This window comes from Urocitellus parryii, chromosome 1 (genome assembly GCF_045843805.1).
Source record: "Urocitellus parryii isolate mUroPar1 chromosome 1, mUroPar1.hap1, whole genome shotgun sequence".
Classification (NCBI taxonomy): Eukaryota; Metazoa; Chordata; class Mammalia; order Rodentia; family Sciuridae; genus Urocitellus; species Urocitellus parryii.
The window spans coordinates 279850425-279863818 of NC_135531.1; the positions used below are offsets into that span (position 1 = coordinate 279850425).

A 13394-nucleotide genomic window follows, 5' to 3' on the forward strand; every position below is an offset into this window, starting at 1 on the left:
TTTAGGAAGCGATCTCAAGCAGGCGGAGGTGTGTGGATTCAGATCCCCGCTGCCGTGCTTGTCCAGGCCTGTGTGTGCTGCCAGCCCCATGCAGGTGCCATTGAACCCAGAGGCACTTTTGTGACAGAGCACTGGCAGAGGGGCTGCTGTCTCATGAAAGTAAACTCTTCATCCCCACCACTCTGTGTTTCAGAACAAGAAGAAAACTTTGAGTTTATCATTGTGTCCCTCACTGGCCAGACCTGGCACTTTGAAGCCACCACATATGAAGAACGAGATGCGTGGGTCCAAGCCATCGAGAGCCAGATCCTAGCCAGCCTACAGTCCTGCGAGAGCAGCAAGAATAAGGTAAGCCCTCAGCAGGCTGTCCCCCGAAATCAAGGCCTCTGATCATTAAAGAGCAGCAAAGGCCCAGAGTGCGGGCCCAGGAGGACAAAGCATCAGGTGACGTGTGGATGACAAGGACCCAGGTATTCTTTGTGAGCAAAAGACTAAATAAGTGAAAAGATAAAAACACTCTGTCCATCTTTACCGCGTGTCATGCCTTGGTGTCCTGGCTTGGCCCTGTCCCTGTGGCAGGATGTCCAACACTGAATCTTTGTTCTATCAGGTGGACACGCTGAATGGCCATGGCGGGTGCTGGAGTCTCCTGGGCTCTTAGGTCTTACGCATCCACACTTTGTCTGGGGAAGAATAAATCAGAAAAAGAAACATACCATTCTGTTCCCACGAATGCCCGAAGTCCAAACCCACGCCAGGTGGGGAGGTGGCCTTGTTAGAGGTGGACAGGGAAGGCGCCTGCAGACCTGGGCGGAAGGGAGATTGGGTGAGGAGAAGTTCTCTTTTCTAAACTGTTGCCAAAGCCTGGTGCGTGTTTTAATCAATAATTAGAGGCGACTTTTTTTTTTACAGTTGTATAGCCAAAGAAAACGTGTTTGAATGTGCATTTTTTAGGCCATGCTCAGTGACATTCCTTACACTAAAATTATGCTCCCATCCAGAGCTGCTTCCATTTCTCTGTTTTAATCCTTGACTGTTTAAAACCCCCTTGCTGGGACATTTTAGAGCCTCAGAGTACATTTTATTTTTCTAACTGTGCCCAAATAGAAACTGAGGACATTGCCCACCAACCTACAAAATCAAGTGCATTTAAAGAAAATTCTGGAAGGGATTTGTGGTGAGCTTTGTGTGCACATGCAACACACTCCCGCACTCGGATGCCAACGTGAATTGAAACATGCTTTGAATACTTGGGTATCTAGCTGAGGGGAATTAAAACCCAATAATACAAGATACTAATTAGACAAAGTTAATAAATTATAACTTAATGTTACACAATAAGCAATAAACTATTCTACATCAAACAACATGTCAAGAGATGGCTTCATCCACTCCTCAATATAAAGAACTCTTACACAAAAATAAGATTTATCCCAAGTGTCCCTTGAAGTTGATCAATTTTTGTTTTAAACATGATATTAAATGCATATTTAATAAACAGGCTGTAACCGCTGCAGGCACCCTTTCCCTAGCACCTGTAGAACCAGCAATTCCTCTCCACTAGGTAATGGTGGATGTGTGTGTAGAGTCGGCGTCAAGAGCGCTCCTCTCAGCACTGTTCAGGTAAAGCAGAGCTGGAGGCGACCCGAGCATCTGGGGCAACTTGACAAGGGATTCATTGATAAGTGGAAGACGAAAACGCATGGTATCAAAATATCAGAGCTCGACTCTGCGTGGTCCCGCCACGGGTCACACGCCTTCATGTACTTTAAGAATAAGGGCCCACCAGCCCGCTTTGTCCCAGTTTGGTTTCCTCAAATGGAAAGGGGGTCTCCAGCCATGACATGGTGTGGACAGGTTTTCTGAGCAGTGAGCAGGAGTTAGGTCTACCCTGCCGACGAAGCCCGCAGGCCGGCTTCCTCTGCTGCTTCGGTCCTCATGCCAAGAAGTGCAGTGTCAGCCGAAGTGCGTCGGCACCGACCTTCCCGGGGACCCCTGGCCTCGTGGTCACACACACACACACACCACTGGACTCGCCTCTTTGCTGGTTTTGGCAGAGTCCGTCTCAACAGGTGGATCCCATCAAGAGAGGAAACTGAGGCTCTCCCTCCCCTGGATTGCACAGGGTTGAGCTGATGGTGTTAGGAGGTGTCTGTCTCCCCGGGCTTCTCATATTTTGCTTTTGTCTGTCTTCCTCCACGCCCAGTCCCGACTGACCAGCCAGAGTGAGGCCATGGCCCTGCAGTCCATCCGGAACATCCGCGGGAACTCCCACTGCGTAGACTGCGACACCCAGAGTGAGTGCGCCAGGGCAGCGGGACGGACCCGGGGCCCAGCTGCAGGGTCAGGCTGTCGTCCCTGTCAGGAAGGGCGGTGACGGGTACCGAGTCCACTGTTCTGCTCAGACTTTACCTTAGCGGTCTCGCTGACGGACGTGCACCATTCCCAGGAGCAGTCAGTGAGCCCTGCTTGGGACTGCGAAGGACTCAGCCCTGACCCACATCCCATCTCGTCTGGGAAGCAGCCTCTGCTACATTAGTGACCAATTGTTTGGTTTTTCCCATAAAAATAGAGTCCATTTCTGCCCAGAGATTCTGGACTTTTTTTTTTTAATTTCAAAAGTGTATGTTCTGGGTTTTGACATCATGATTCTTTTTATTTTATATACATTACAAACTGCAGCATTTGATTGAACGAGTAGAACTTGTAGTGACTGCTTCATGACTCGGTTGTATTTCGTGCTTTCTATTGTCCAAAATGTGATCTTCCCTTTGACAGGGGCACTTTGTGGCTTACCTCCTTGAGGCTGGGGATTGGCTTTTCACTCTTTTAGTTCCAGCCCTGAGAAGTTTGTATTGGGTATTTTTTTTTCTAATTGTGTTAATGTTTTTGTTTTTGTTTTGTTTTTGTTAAATAGCGTTTCAAAGAGGGGAGACTCAGTTCAAAGTTTAAACCAGGTCAGGGGTCCTGGGGCCAGGCCAGCGCTGCCTGGCAGGCCTGGTGATGGGGCTGGTGCTGAGTGTCCGGAGCCAAGCCCAGGGGCTGAGACGTGAGCCCTCGAGAAGGGCCAGCTGGGCACTTGGCGTCAGGCTGCTTGGGGCCAGCCAACCTGCCACAGGGTCAATGTTTCAGCGGGACACGTCGGGTCTGTGCAGGTGGAGGAGTCTGAAGGGACCATGCAGCGTAGGTCACTGCCAAGCAGAGGGTCACCCTGGCCTCTCAGCTGGACCTGGTCAGAGCCAGTGGGGTGCGGCACCAGGGGCAGAGTTGCGGTCTCTGTTCTTCAGTCCTCGGGGCTGCAGAGCAGGACAGGTGGACCCCAAGCCAGCGGGGGAGACGGGCCTGTCTATCTGAGGGTCCCACTTCACGTGGAGTAGGGTAGAGCGCCAGGGCAAGGAGGCCGACTGGGAGGACGGGGTGGCCGCCACAGGGAAGGGTTGGGCCGCCCCTGCAAGGCCACTCGTCTCTGGCCTGGGAAGGGACACAGCGAGTCGCTTCTCGCGGTGGGGGACCAGGCTGCTGTTTTCACGCTCCCTGAGATACTTCTTTAAAGTATCTTTTTTTGTTTGAATCTTAAAATTTTACTTTCAAAACGTGTGGTGGTGGACGGAGGTGTGAAGTGTGTTTTTATCAAGGACTTTTTAAAGTAGACCTTTCTTAGAAGCACAAACCCGAGACGCTTCAGACCGTCCATCAGGGAAGTTCTGTCCTTGTTTCCACCATACATCGAAGGATTCCGTTAAAAGAAACTAGTCCGTGGCCTGTGGGGACCGTGGCCTGTGGGGACCATGGCCTGTGACAGATTGGAGGTCAGGAGTGGGGTGTGGGGGCACTGAGGGTGGGTGGGGAGGGGAGTGCCTGCCAGGCTGCGGGACCAGTGTGGCTGGAACCAGCAGACCACCTGGGTGGAGGAGCAGCCCGGGAGCCGGCAGAGCTGGGCAGCTGGGAGGCGCCAGGCGACTGTTCACCAAGCAGGTGCCATCTTTAATTCTCACGACTCTTAGAGTTGGTGCCACTGTGGGCCCCTGTACAGTGGGGGAAACGAAGAGTCCAGGGCTTGAATAATTCGTGCAAGGTTACAGAATTGGCGAATCGTGACCTATCCTTCAATCCACGCTCGGGGCTGCCTGTGTTTCCTCAAAGGTCTTCAAGCCTGGAGAGTCTGAGATCAAGGACACACATAGCACGGTGGCCAGGATCTTCTGAAGTAAAATCATCCACTTTGGGTGCCGGGCTGGGAAACATGTGCGCAGGCTGACATTCACCATAGCGACCATGAGCACCCCTCAGCGCAATGGGCGCGGTTCAGGAGGGCTGGGTGCCCTGGCGCCTGCTGGGCTGCTCAGGGGGAAGCTGATGGAAATGGCAAGAAACTAGCTTGGAAGATGTCCATCGCACCACAGCTGGACCCAGGTCAGGAACACCCGGGTTCTGCAAAGCCGAGGGCAGTTATGGGCATGGAGTGCCTCGGGAGATACTGCACTCCAGGGACAGCACATGCTTCTCCCAGTGAGTCTGGCTGGCCCATCACTTCAGCTGTGCTGCCTCTGAGTAGGGACGAGGCGGGGGACTTCAGTGCAGCATGGGATTTGAAGCTGTGAAAACCCCGCCTCCTCCTGTGGTTCTTCTGGACACCAGGAGCCCCGGCTGTCTGCCCTGTTGGTACATCCCAAAGCCCAGCTTCCAGTGTGGACACTAGACTTCCTTAGCTTTGGGGGTAACCACCTGTAAAGGGAGTCTGTGATCCAGTGAATTTAGGAAGCTCAACAGCGTCCACCAAGGGGGAGTCGAGGCCTTGGCCCATCCCTGCTTCTGGGAAGTCCTGCCATAAAGATGCCTGTTGCACATGTGCAGTCCAGCTGTGGCGGAAGTCTGTTTGGGGCACCTGTTGCCAGACACCTGCCAGGAACAGGCCCAGAAAGCCTGCCCTTGGGGGCCCATAGAACCCCAGACCTTGGGGCCCCCACATGGCCCTCACCAGCAGCTAGCCATTCCAGGACCAACCCTGCGGGGCAGCCCAGCCTTTCTGCACTGTCAGTCCTCTTACCCATCAAGTCCTGGCCAGCGCTGCTCCACGCGGATCCTGCCACCATGTCTATCTAAACATTATGGGTGCCCTTCCCTCCCAGGTGACCCAGCCAAACTTGCAGGGGGAGCCCCACCGGCCTCTCCGGTCCTTGCTAAGCCCACAGGCAGAGCCATCCATTGTCCCAAGTCCTCAGAGCCTTGGCCCCATGTCGCCTCTCCAAAAGGATGTCCTTGACCACTGGCTGTTTCTGCAGTGCTGGGCAGGCGCTCTTCCACCACGCCACACCCAGCCGCTGACCACCGAGTTAAAACTGCTCACGTCCATCTGTGTCCTCTTGCTCCTCCAGGGGTGCCTGGTTCTGCCACCTCTTGGTGGATCATGTGATCTTCTTATTTCTTCCTTAGATATCAACTGGAGCAGAGGTGAGGCTGACCCTCCACAGCCCTGGTCATAGGGGCGGAACAGCCTCGTCCCTGCCGCGCTCCGTCTTGACTGGGCCTCAGCGGCCAGGGGCTTGGACTCCGGGTCACTCTGCTCCCCTTGAATCTTCCATATCTGTCGTCTTCACAGAAACCTTTGAGTATAGGCCCAGAAACACGCCACCCCCACCCCATGTGGACATCCTCCTTTAGATCCAGACTAGGACAGTCTGGGAAGTAGGCAGGATGGCCATGTGCCAAGCTCTACACATGGACCATTGTCATTGGTCTATGTCCCTGAGACAATTCACAGTGGCCTGGAGCAGTGTAGTGGGCCCCACAACCAAATGAGTCTCCTGTACAGTGCAGGCAAGCACCCCTGGGGACAGCGTTGACTGTCCACTGTAGCACTCAGCAGTGGCCCTTCCACAGGGCACAGGGCGAAAGAGAAGGGGATTCAGTGCAGGAGGAGCTAGTGAGGAGGGTGTGGTGACGACGCACTTCAGCACCGACTTAGCTGGAGTTGGGTGTCTTGAGACTGTGCCTGTCACTTGCCTCTCAGGAATTCTTGTGTGACAATGGGACCTGTCCCCACCTTATGCCCAGCACAAACCACAGCCTGCGGCCTTCTCAGAAGTTCAGGTCCCCCAGTGCGGCCCTGAGCCTTCCCAGCAGATCTCCCAGCCATCCTGGTGTGGGCTGCCACCCGGCACCAGTGGGCTTCCTTGTGCCTGCTAACGCTGCCGTGGTCAGACCAGAGCCCTGTGTCACTTCCTAGTGCATCCTGTCCTGCCCAGACAGCCTACCTCCCACGCGCCCAGACCCCCTTGGAGGGCTCCCCTGCTTGGTGGAGCCATTCTGAGTCACCTGCCGAACGCACGTCAAGGCAGAGCCCTGAGGAGCTGGCATGACCGCACCTGCCACCTACCTGCCCGCAGGGGAAGCAGGCACAGGGCAGCCTGGGCAGAGGGCAGGCTGCCAGGAGTCACCTGGCAGAGGGTGGTCATGGAGGACGTCCTGGGAAGGAGGACTCCAGCTGAGGCCAGAGAACGAGAACTGTACCGGGGCCCAGGGTGTTCGGCCAGGCGGGGGAGCCCCGAGCACTAGTGGGTCAAGGAGCTGAGCGTCTCGGGTGGGACCAGTGAGAAATGGGTTTCATCAGGACTAGGAACAACTCGATCCAAATGGCAGACAGCAGCCATGGGTGGTTCTGAGTCCTGGGGTGACATGAGCAGATTCGTCACATTTCCTGGGTGCAGGTGGGGAGCGGTCTGCAGCGGGCGGAAGGTGAAAGCACAGGCAGTAGCTGCTGTACCATGTCATGATGGCAGAAAGGACGAGGGTTTGAGAAGGAAGAGTTGGATTTGAGGGAGCTTGAGAGCACGTGGTTAGCTATGGGAGCGACAGGAAACCAGAGGTTGGTTGCCAGGATCCTGCGTAAGTGACAGGAAGGCCAGGGCCGCTGGCTGAGGTCAGGAACAGAGTGTGTCTGTGAGGCGAGACGGTGACAGTGGGATGTCTGCAGGACGGGGATGGAAGTGGACTGTGGCGGTGATGCTCTAGCTCGGGAGCGAGGAAGAGGTGACAGCTGTAGGTAAGAGCTAGCATGTGGGTCGCCTTGGAGGGCTGGGTTTTGTCGGTGTTCTCACCACTGTGACTGAGAGGCCTGCCGGGAACAACCAGAGAAGGAGCAGCTTATTTGGGTGTCACAATTCCAGAGGTCTCAGTCCACAGATGTGTCCGGAGGTGAGGCAGACCGTGTGGCGGAAGGGCGTGGAAGGGGACCACAGCTCAGGACATGATGATCAGGAAGCAGAGAGACCAGCCCCTCACCATGGGCAGAACAATCCAGAGGCAGGTCCGCAGTGACCGCCTCCTCCAGCCGCAACCTGCCCTCGGCCACCACCCAATTAATCCCTATTCGGGGATTATGCACTGACAAGGTCACGACTCTCGGCAACCTGATCGTTTCACCCTGAGCTTCCTTGCATTTTCTCTCGCATGAGCTTTTGGGACACCTCACATCTAAACCATAGTGGGTTTGCTTGGAAGAGAGTATGGACAAGCTGCAGGAGCCCTGAGGGAGGCACAGGTCCAGGAGGAGACCAAGATACAGCAACCAGAAACGTGGGAGAAAACCCGAGAGAGGCTGTTGACCAGGACGGCATCCGAGTCAGCATCCGAGTCAGCATCTGGGACGTCTTCGGCCAGCAAGGGGCCAAGTAAACGGTGGCAACTCCCTTGGGTGTGGCCTTTGAAGGTGGCTGGTGATATGGGCTGCCCTGTGTTTCGGGGACAGTGGGGGCGCAGAAGCAGAGGTGGCCAGGGTGAGGAGGGCCGTGCAGGCTGCTGTCCACACCTCCCTCTTCTCCAAACACCTGCAAGGCCAGCCAGAACTTTGTCCACACAGCCACCCTGCCCCTGCTGTCCTGCCCCCCTCTGCGTTTATTTGTGTGGCCGAATTCTTCCGCATCTACGCTTCCTTGTCCTGTTGTTTGGTTGTTCATTTGGGGCACGGGTTTCCCCCTCCCACCTGACGCCTCTCAGGCCCAGACCTCTGCTCTGGCCCGTCCCCTGGCATCGCCACCTGAACGCGGACTAGATGTTAAGCAAATGGCTGACTGATTGATCAGTTCATATACGACCATTCCCGGTCATTTGCCGTTTGTAGAACAAAGGACATGTACTCAGTGAACCACACATGACGTCAGCCACCTGGTGTTCTGCTGGCTCTTCAGGTGGTCTGGGGAAGTAGTGACTGTCCTTGAGTTGAGCCTTACTTGCTTCTGTCCTTGAAAACATCTTGGCTAATCAGCTGTGGATTCTAGCTGCAGCCAGCCCTGGGCCTGAGTTTCGGGTCTTCCGATGACTCTGGCCTGTACCCAGTGAGTGATGCAGGTCAGGGGTCCCAAAGCCCTTCTGTGACCAGGTTTGTTGTCCTGCAGAAATGGGTCCTTGGTCCGGTATCACAGCCTGAGGCCTCTACCATTCATTCTGCAACTCAGGGTGACAGAGCCGGCTCCTCACTACCTGAGGGCCGAGTGCCAGCTTGCCAGCCATGAAGCATGGAGAGTCCAGTTGTCCTAGTGTTACCCTTAGAAAAGATCCCAACGGTGTATTTTCCCATCATTCTTTCATCTTTGAAATCCACGAACACTTCCATCTCAGGCCTATCAAAACCTTGTGCTGGTTTAGTAGAGGTGGTATGAGGGCTGTTCTGGCTTTGGGAATGACCCCAGCTTGCTTCCCCCTGCCCTCTGCCGGCAGCTGTCTGCTGTGGACGCCAGCTTTCTGGAAGTGAGCGTGGCTACTGGAGGGTTGGAGAGGGCGTCCCTCCAGGGGCACTCTAGCTGGACCGTGTCATTGTGTGTTGTGGAGGAAACTCGTGGGCTTCTGATTCAGCCAGAGTTTTAGAACATGTCACTTCTTTGAAGGCACCTAGAACAATATTGAGTACTGGCCAGGGGCCGTGGGGTCACGTGGGGTGGGGACCGCCCAACGTGGAGCTTGACCAGCTGGTCCTGAAACTCTCAGGACAGCAGGGACCAGCGACGGTGGTCTGACGTGCCCGGCTGTTCCACTCCCCGCAGATCCCAACTGGGCCAGTCTGAACTTGGGAGCCCTCATGTGCATCGAGTGCTCGGGCATCCACCGGAATCTGGGCACCCACCTCTCCCGGGTCCGGTCTCTGGACCTCGACGACTGGCCCATCGAGCTGATCAAGGTGATGTCGTCCATCGGGAACGAGCTGGCCAACAGCGTCTGGGAAGAGAGCAGCCAGGGGCGGACGAAACCCTCCTTGGACTCCACGAGGTAGGAACCTGGCAGCGCGCTGCCTCCACGCGGACACCACAGTTAGACAGCTAGGGTCCACCTGAGGGACAGCCACACTCAGAGTGGCCCTGGCCACCTGTAGGAATGCCAGTGAGGCCTGCCCAGAAACATCTGTGTTTAAAATTGGTCTTAAGCAGAGTGGATAATTCAAACTGCTTAATTTTTTATGTTTGTTTTTAGGCCTTGGGGATTTCTGTCCCCCTCTTAGAAATGTATTAAACTTCTAACCTTATGAATATATTACTTTAATTAATACATTTCTAATAGACATGAGCTGTGCTGACACTAATTATGACTTTTTGATTCTTTCATTTTGTTTATCATTCTTGTATCTTTGTCAGCATCTGCTCCGTTGGTAACCACCCCCGCTCCTACCAACAAGTGAATTTGTGAGGAGAGAATATGTTTTACTTCCTAAAGTATATTTCTAACCCATTTAATCAACCAAGTTCAGCATAATGTATGGCGACTCCTCATTAATGTTAATTGTTATCCAGTGTAAAAAACGCATTTATTTTGAGGCCATTTAGTTTCTCATTTGTCATTCACAGCTATTACAAACCGTTTTTGAGAGGACACATGCATATTTAATACCCCTCAGAGGTGGTGAAATAGCACGTCTTCAGAGCAGGCCTGTCTGCAGCTGCCTCCTCCTTGTAGGCCACTCAGCAGGGGTCTTGCTCCCGCCTAGACAGCGGGGCTGGGGTGTTTCCAGCGCTCACTTCTTAGGCGTGGGGTGAGACGAAGGCAGGAGGTGCCACCCATCCTTAGCCACAGGACAGGCCTCGCTCTGTTTTGCTGGTAATGTGATGGACCGGAGGCCAGTAGTGCTCAATCCATGGCTCACCTGCAGACATTGGTGACCGCTGGGTGACACCAGAGTCACAGGCCCAATGTCACCAACACTGCAGTGGGAGGGTGTGGTGCCACCTTGGGTTCATGTGACATCAGTGACCACTGGGTGACACCAGAGCCACAGGCCCAATGTCACCAACACTGCAATGGGAGGGTGTGGTGCCACCTTGGGTTCACGTGGAGGGGGAAACTGGCACCTGTTAGTCCTGCTGTCCCCAAGGCTGCTCTGAGGAAGGACGGGGATGACAGAGGCGTGCCAGGTTGACTGTTGGAAGTCCCACAGGTTCGACATGCGGGCTTTTCTCATGTGGGTTGCACCGTGCCACGTGGACACAGGTAACTTCTAACAAACCAGAGAAACCCTCGTCTTGTTAAAGCTGCCTTGATCTGTTGACCACCGAGTTAGAAACAGCTGGGTTGTCCACTAGGCACGTTCTTAAAAAAGATCAAATCGAGTTGCATTTAATCACTGAAAGAACTTCAGTCTGAAAATCGGAAATTAGATTGAGTTTAATGTTTGAATGAACAAAACATTGAAATAAGTTTGAAAAAATTAACAGGTTTTTAATATCAGGAATTAGAAAAGCTTGTTTTTCTGTCCATTAAAATTTGAAACCATTTAAAATTATTAGAAGTGAAGTTGTGGGTTATTTTTTAAACTGATAAATATTTCACATTAATTTTGCAGTTCTAAGTGAAAACCACAGGTATTTGATAGTTCTTTGTATCTTTGAATGAAGGGCTTGCATTTGTAGCTCCTGATCTACAGAACATTAGACATTCAGAGACGTATCTCGAAGTCTTCCTTTCTCACTAACGAGGCAACTGCAACAGAACCCCATCTTTTCTTGGGTCACACTGGCTTTCCTAAAGAGAAGTGCCAATAGCCAGGCACATTGGCACACACCTGTAATCATAGCCACTCAGGAGACTGAGGCAGGAGGATCACAAGTTCAAGACCATCCTCCGCAACTTAGGGAGACCCTGTCCCAAAACAAAACAAAACAAAAGGGCTGATGGTGTAGCTCAGCTCAGTGGTAGAGCACTTGCCTAGCATATGAGAGACCCTGGGTTCCATCCCCAGTGCCACCAAGAGTGGGGGAGGTTACAGTATTTAGGTGCAGTTCCTCTCCAGGGCGCGGACATCCTAATGAGGCTCCGTGACATTTCCACAGGTAGCTCTTGAATTCCTATGTTCTGTCCACCACTAAGATCAATGTACAGGAGAATTGACTTTTAATTTTTTGTGCCTTTAAAAATTCTCCCGGAGAGTTTTGTTTTTGATTGAATTCAGTGAATGTCCATTGAGCACTCGCTCATGGAAGAGACAGTGAATGGTGGCTGGGACAGCAGTGGCAGGTGACGCCCTGGGCCCGCTGGGGGTGCCAGGGCTGGCAGAATTTGGCAGGTGGGGGGGGACTCTTACAGCCGGTGTGCTGCGGGGACGGGTCACTGGACGAAGGCTGCTCGAGCCGGTGTCTTAATATGAGGTGGTTCCCAGGGGAGGTGTGCCGGGGGAGGTCAGTGGCCTGGGCTAAGGCAGGAGTGGGGGGCTCAGCCTGCAGGTGTGCACGACAGCACGTCTGCCCCATAGGCTGGAGCCTCCTGTAGACGAGGTGGCCAAGAAGGTGCCGGAGAGGGCCTTTGAGCCTGGGCACCACCACCAGGACTAGCACCGGGATGTGGGGGCACTTTGGTCTATTTATGTGTCTGAGTATGTTCCACCTGGAGGAAGCGGGGAAGGCCGTGGTCCTGGCGGAACACAGGAAGCCTTAGAAACATGGTCAAAGCAAAACAACAGCCAGTGGTACAGCAGTGACTCGAAACCACCTCCTCCATCACCTCCGCCCTTCCCCGAGTGCAGGTAAAAACCAGAAAGTCTGGCCACGTCCCTGCAGGGGTTCATAGCCTTGGGAGGATGGGTTTCTGGTCCCGGTACCCACCCCACCCATCCATTCCCTCTCTCTGCAGAATCTAGGCTTGATGGGGGGCTTCTGACATGTCCTGAGGTGGTACTAGTAAGAGACGCTGAGGTAGGCTGGGTGCCGCTCCCTGGTGTGGCACTTACCTAGCATGTGCAAGACCCTGGCTCGGTTCCTGGTACCTGAGGAATAAATAATGAATGAATGAATAAATAAATAAGGATGTGGAAATATATTTAAATAAGTGTTTAAATACAAGCCCAGAGTCTGATGGCTGGAGAAGAGTGCAGTGCTTCCTGAGACGCTCTGGTCTGGACTTGTCCTGCCAGTGGAATGCGGCTGGAAGCCGCAGACACCCTCCCCCGACCCCGACACTTGCCCACCTGGGCACAGGCACACACGGACTGAGGCCCGTGGGCAGGCACAGCACACCTTTCTCCTCTGTCCCCGAAAACGTGGCACCTGGAGTTGCCTGGGCCCACAGGCAGCCCAGGAGGGCAGGCACCGGGCAGAGAGACTGGCCTTCAGCCTGCTGTCCCCGTGCCCCTATTAAAGCAGCTCTGGACTGCTTATAATTGGTTCCATGATTCTCAGCCACCCTGCGAACTGCCGTTCAAACTTGAGCAGCATCATGATCAATGGAAGCTGACGGCGGCTGAAGCAGTATTGACTTCCCATTCCTAAACAGCACAGTCATTAGTCAAGGAAAGCATCTTTTAATTACTCCCAGGAAGGAGGAAAAAAAAAATCTTTTTGGATGGATTCTGCAACAGCTGCCATTTTGTCCAGTGCATTCGATATTAAATTTATTGTCATAGGAGGAAAAAAGATACCCTCGTCCCCCTCTGTAATGGGGGTTTAATTTGGAGAAGGATTCATGTCAGAGGCGAGATCGATGAGACAACAATTAACTACATCTGGGGCAGAATCAGAATTCCCCCTCTCTAATTGCTATTGATACCATTTAAGCACACACTTAAAATATTGATTTTAGGTGGGAGGTTTAAGCGGCGCACAGGTAGTAGCAGTGGGCAGAGGCGCCGGGACTGTCGGGGCTGAGCAGGGGCATGTTGCAGTCTTAGGGCCAGGATTTTTGGTGTGAGCTCGGGTGGTGGCCAGGATGAGCACCTTGTAGCAGCTGGGGAGCCATGGGGCAGGCAGGGTCCCTCAGTCAGAACACCAGTGTCTGTCACTATGGAGACAAGTGGCCGAGCTCCTCTTCCAAATGCAAGAATACTAACCGCAGAGGTAAAGGTATTAAAATAGCAGGTGGACCTTGCTCGAGTGAGGGGACAGGTGAATGGGGAGGGTGCAGGTGGTCACCCCAGAACGTGA

The 13394-nt window shown here is 53.6% G+C and overlaps 1 protein-coding gene across 9 annotated transcripts in view; it reads left to right on the forward strand.

The window, feature by feature from the left end:
• Positions 1 to 13394, forward strand: part of Agap1 (ArfGAP with GTPase domain, ankyrin repeat and PH domain 1) — a 476885-nt gene that overhangs the window by 408908 nt on the left and 54583 nt on the right. For all 9 annotated transcript variants that reach the window (XM_026396066.2, XM_026396067.2, XM_026396069.2 and 6 more), the window contains 3 exons: positions 194 to 348; positions 2207 to 2297; positions 9039 to 9261. In XM_026396066.2, the coding sequence (XP_026251851.1) occupies positions 194 to 348; positions 2207 to 2297; positions 9039 to 9261 (469 nt within the window). The remainder of the gene's footprint in view (positions 1 to 193; positions 349 to 2206; positions 2298 to 9038; positions 9262 to 13394) is intronic.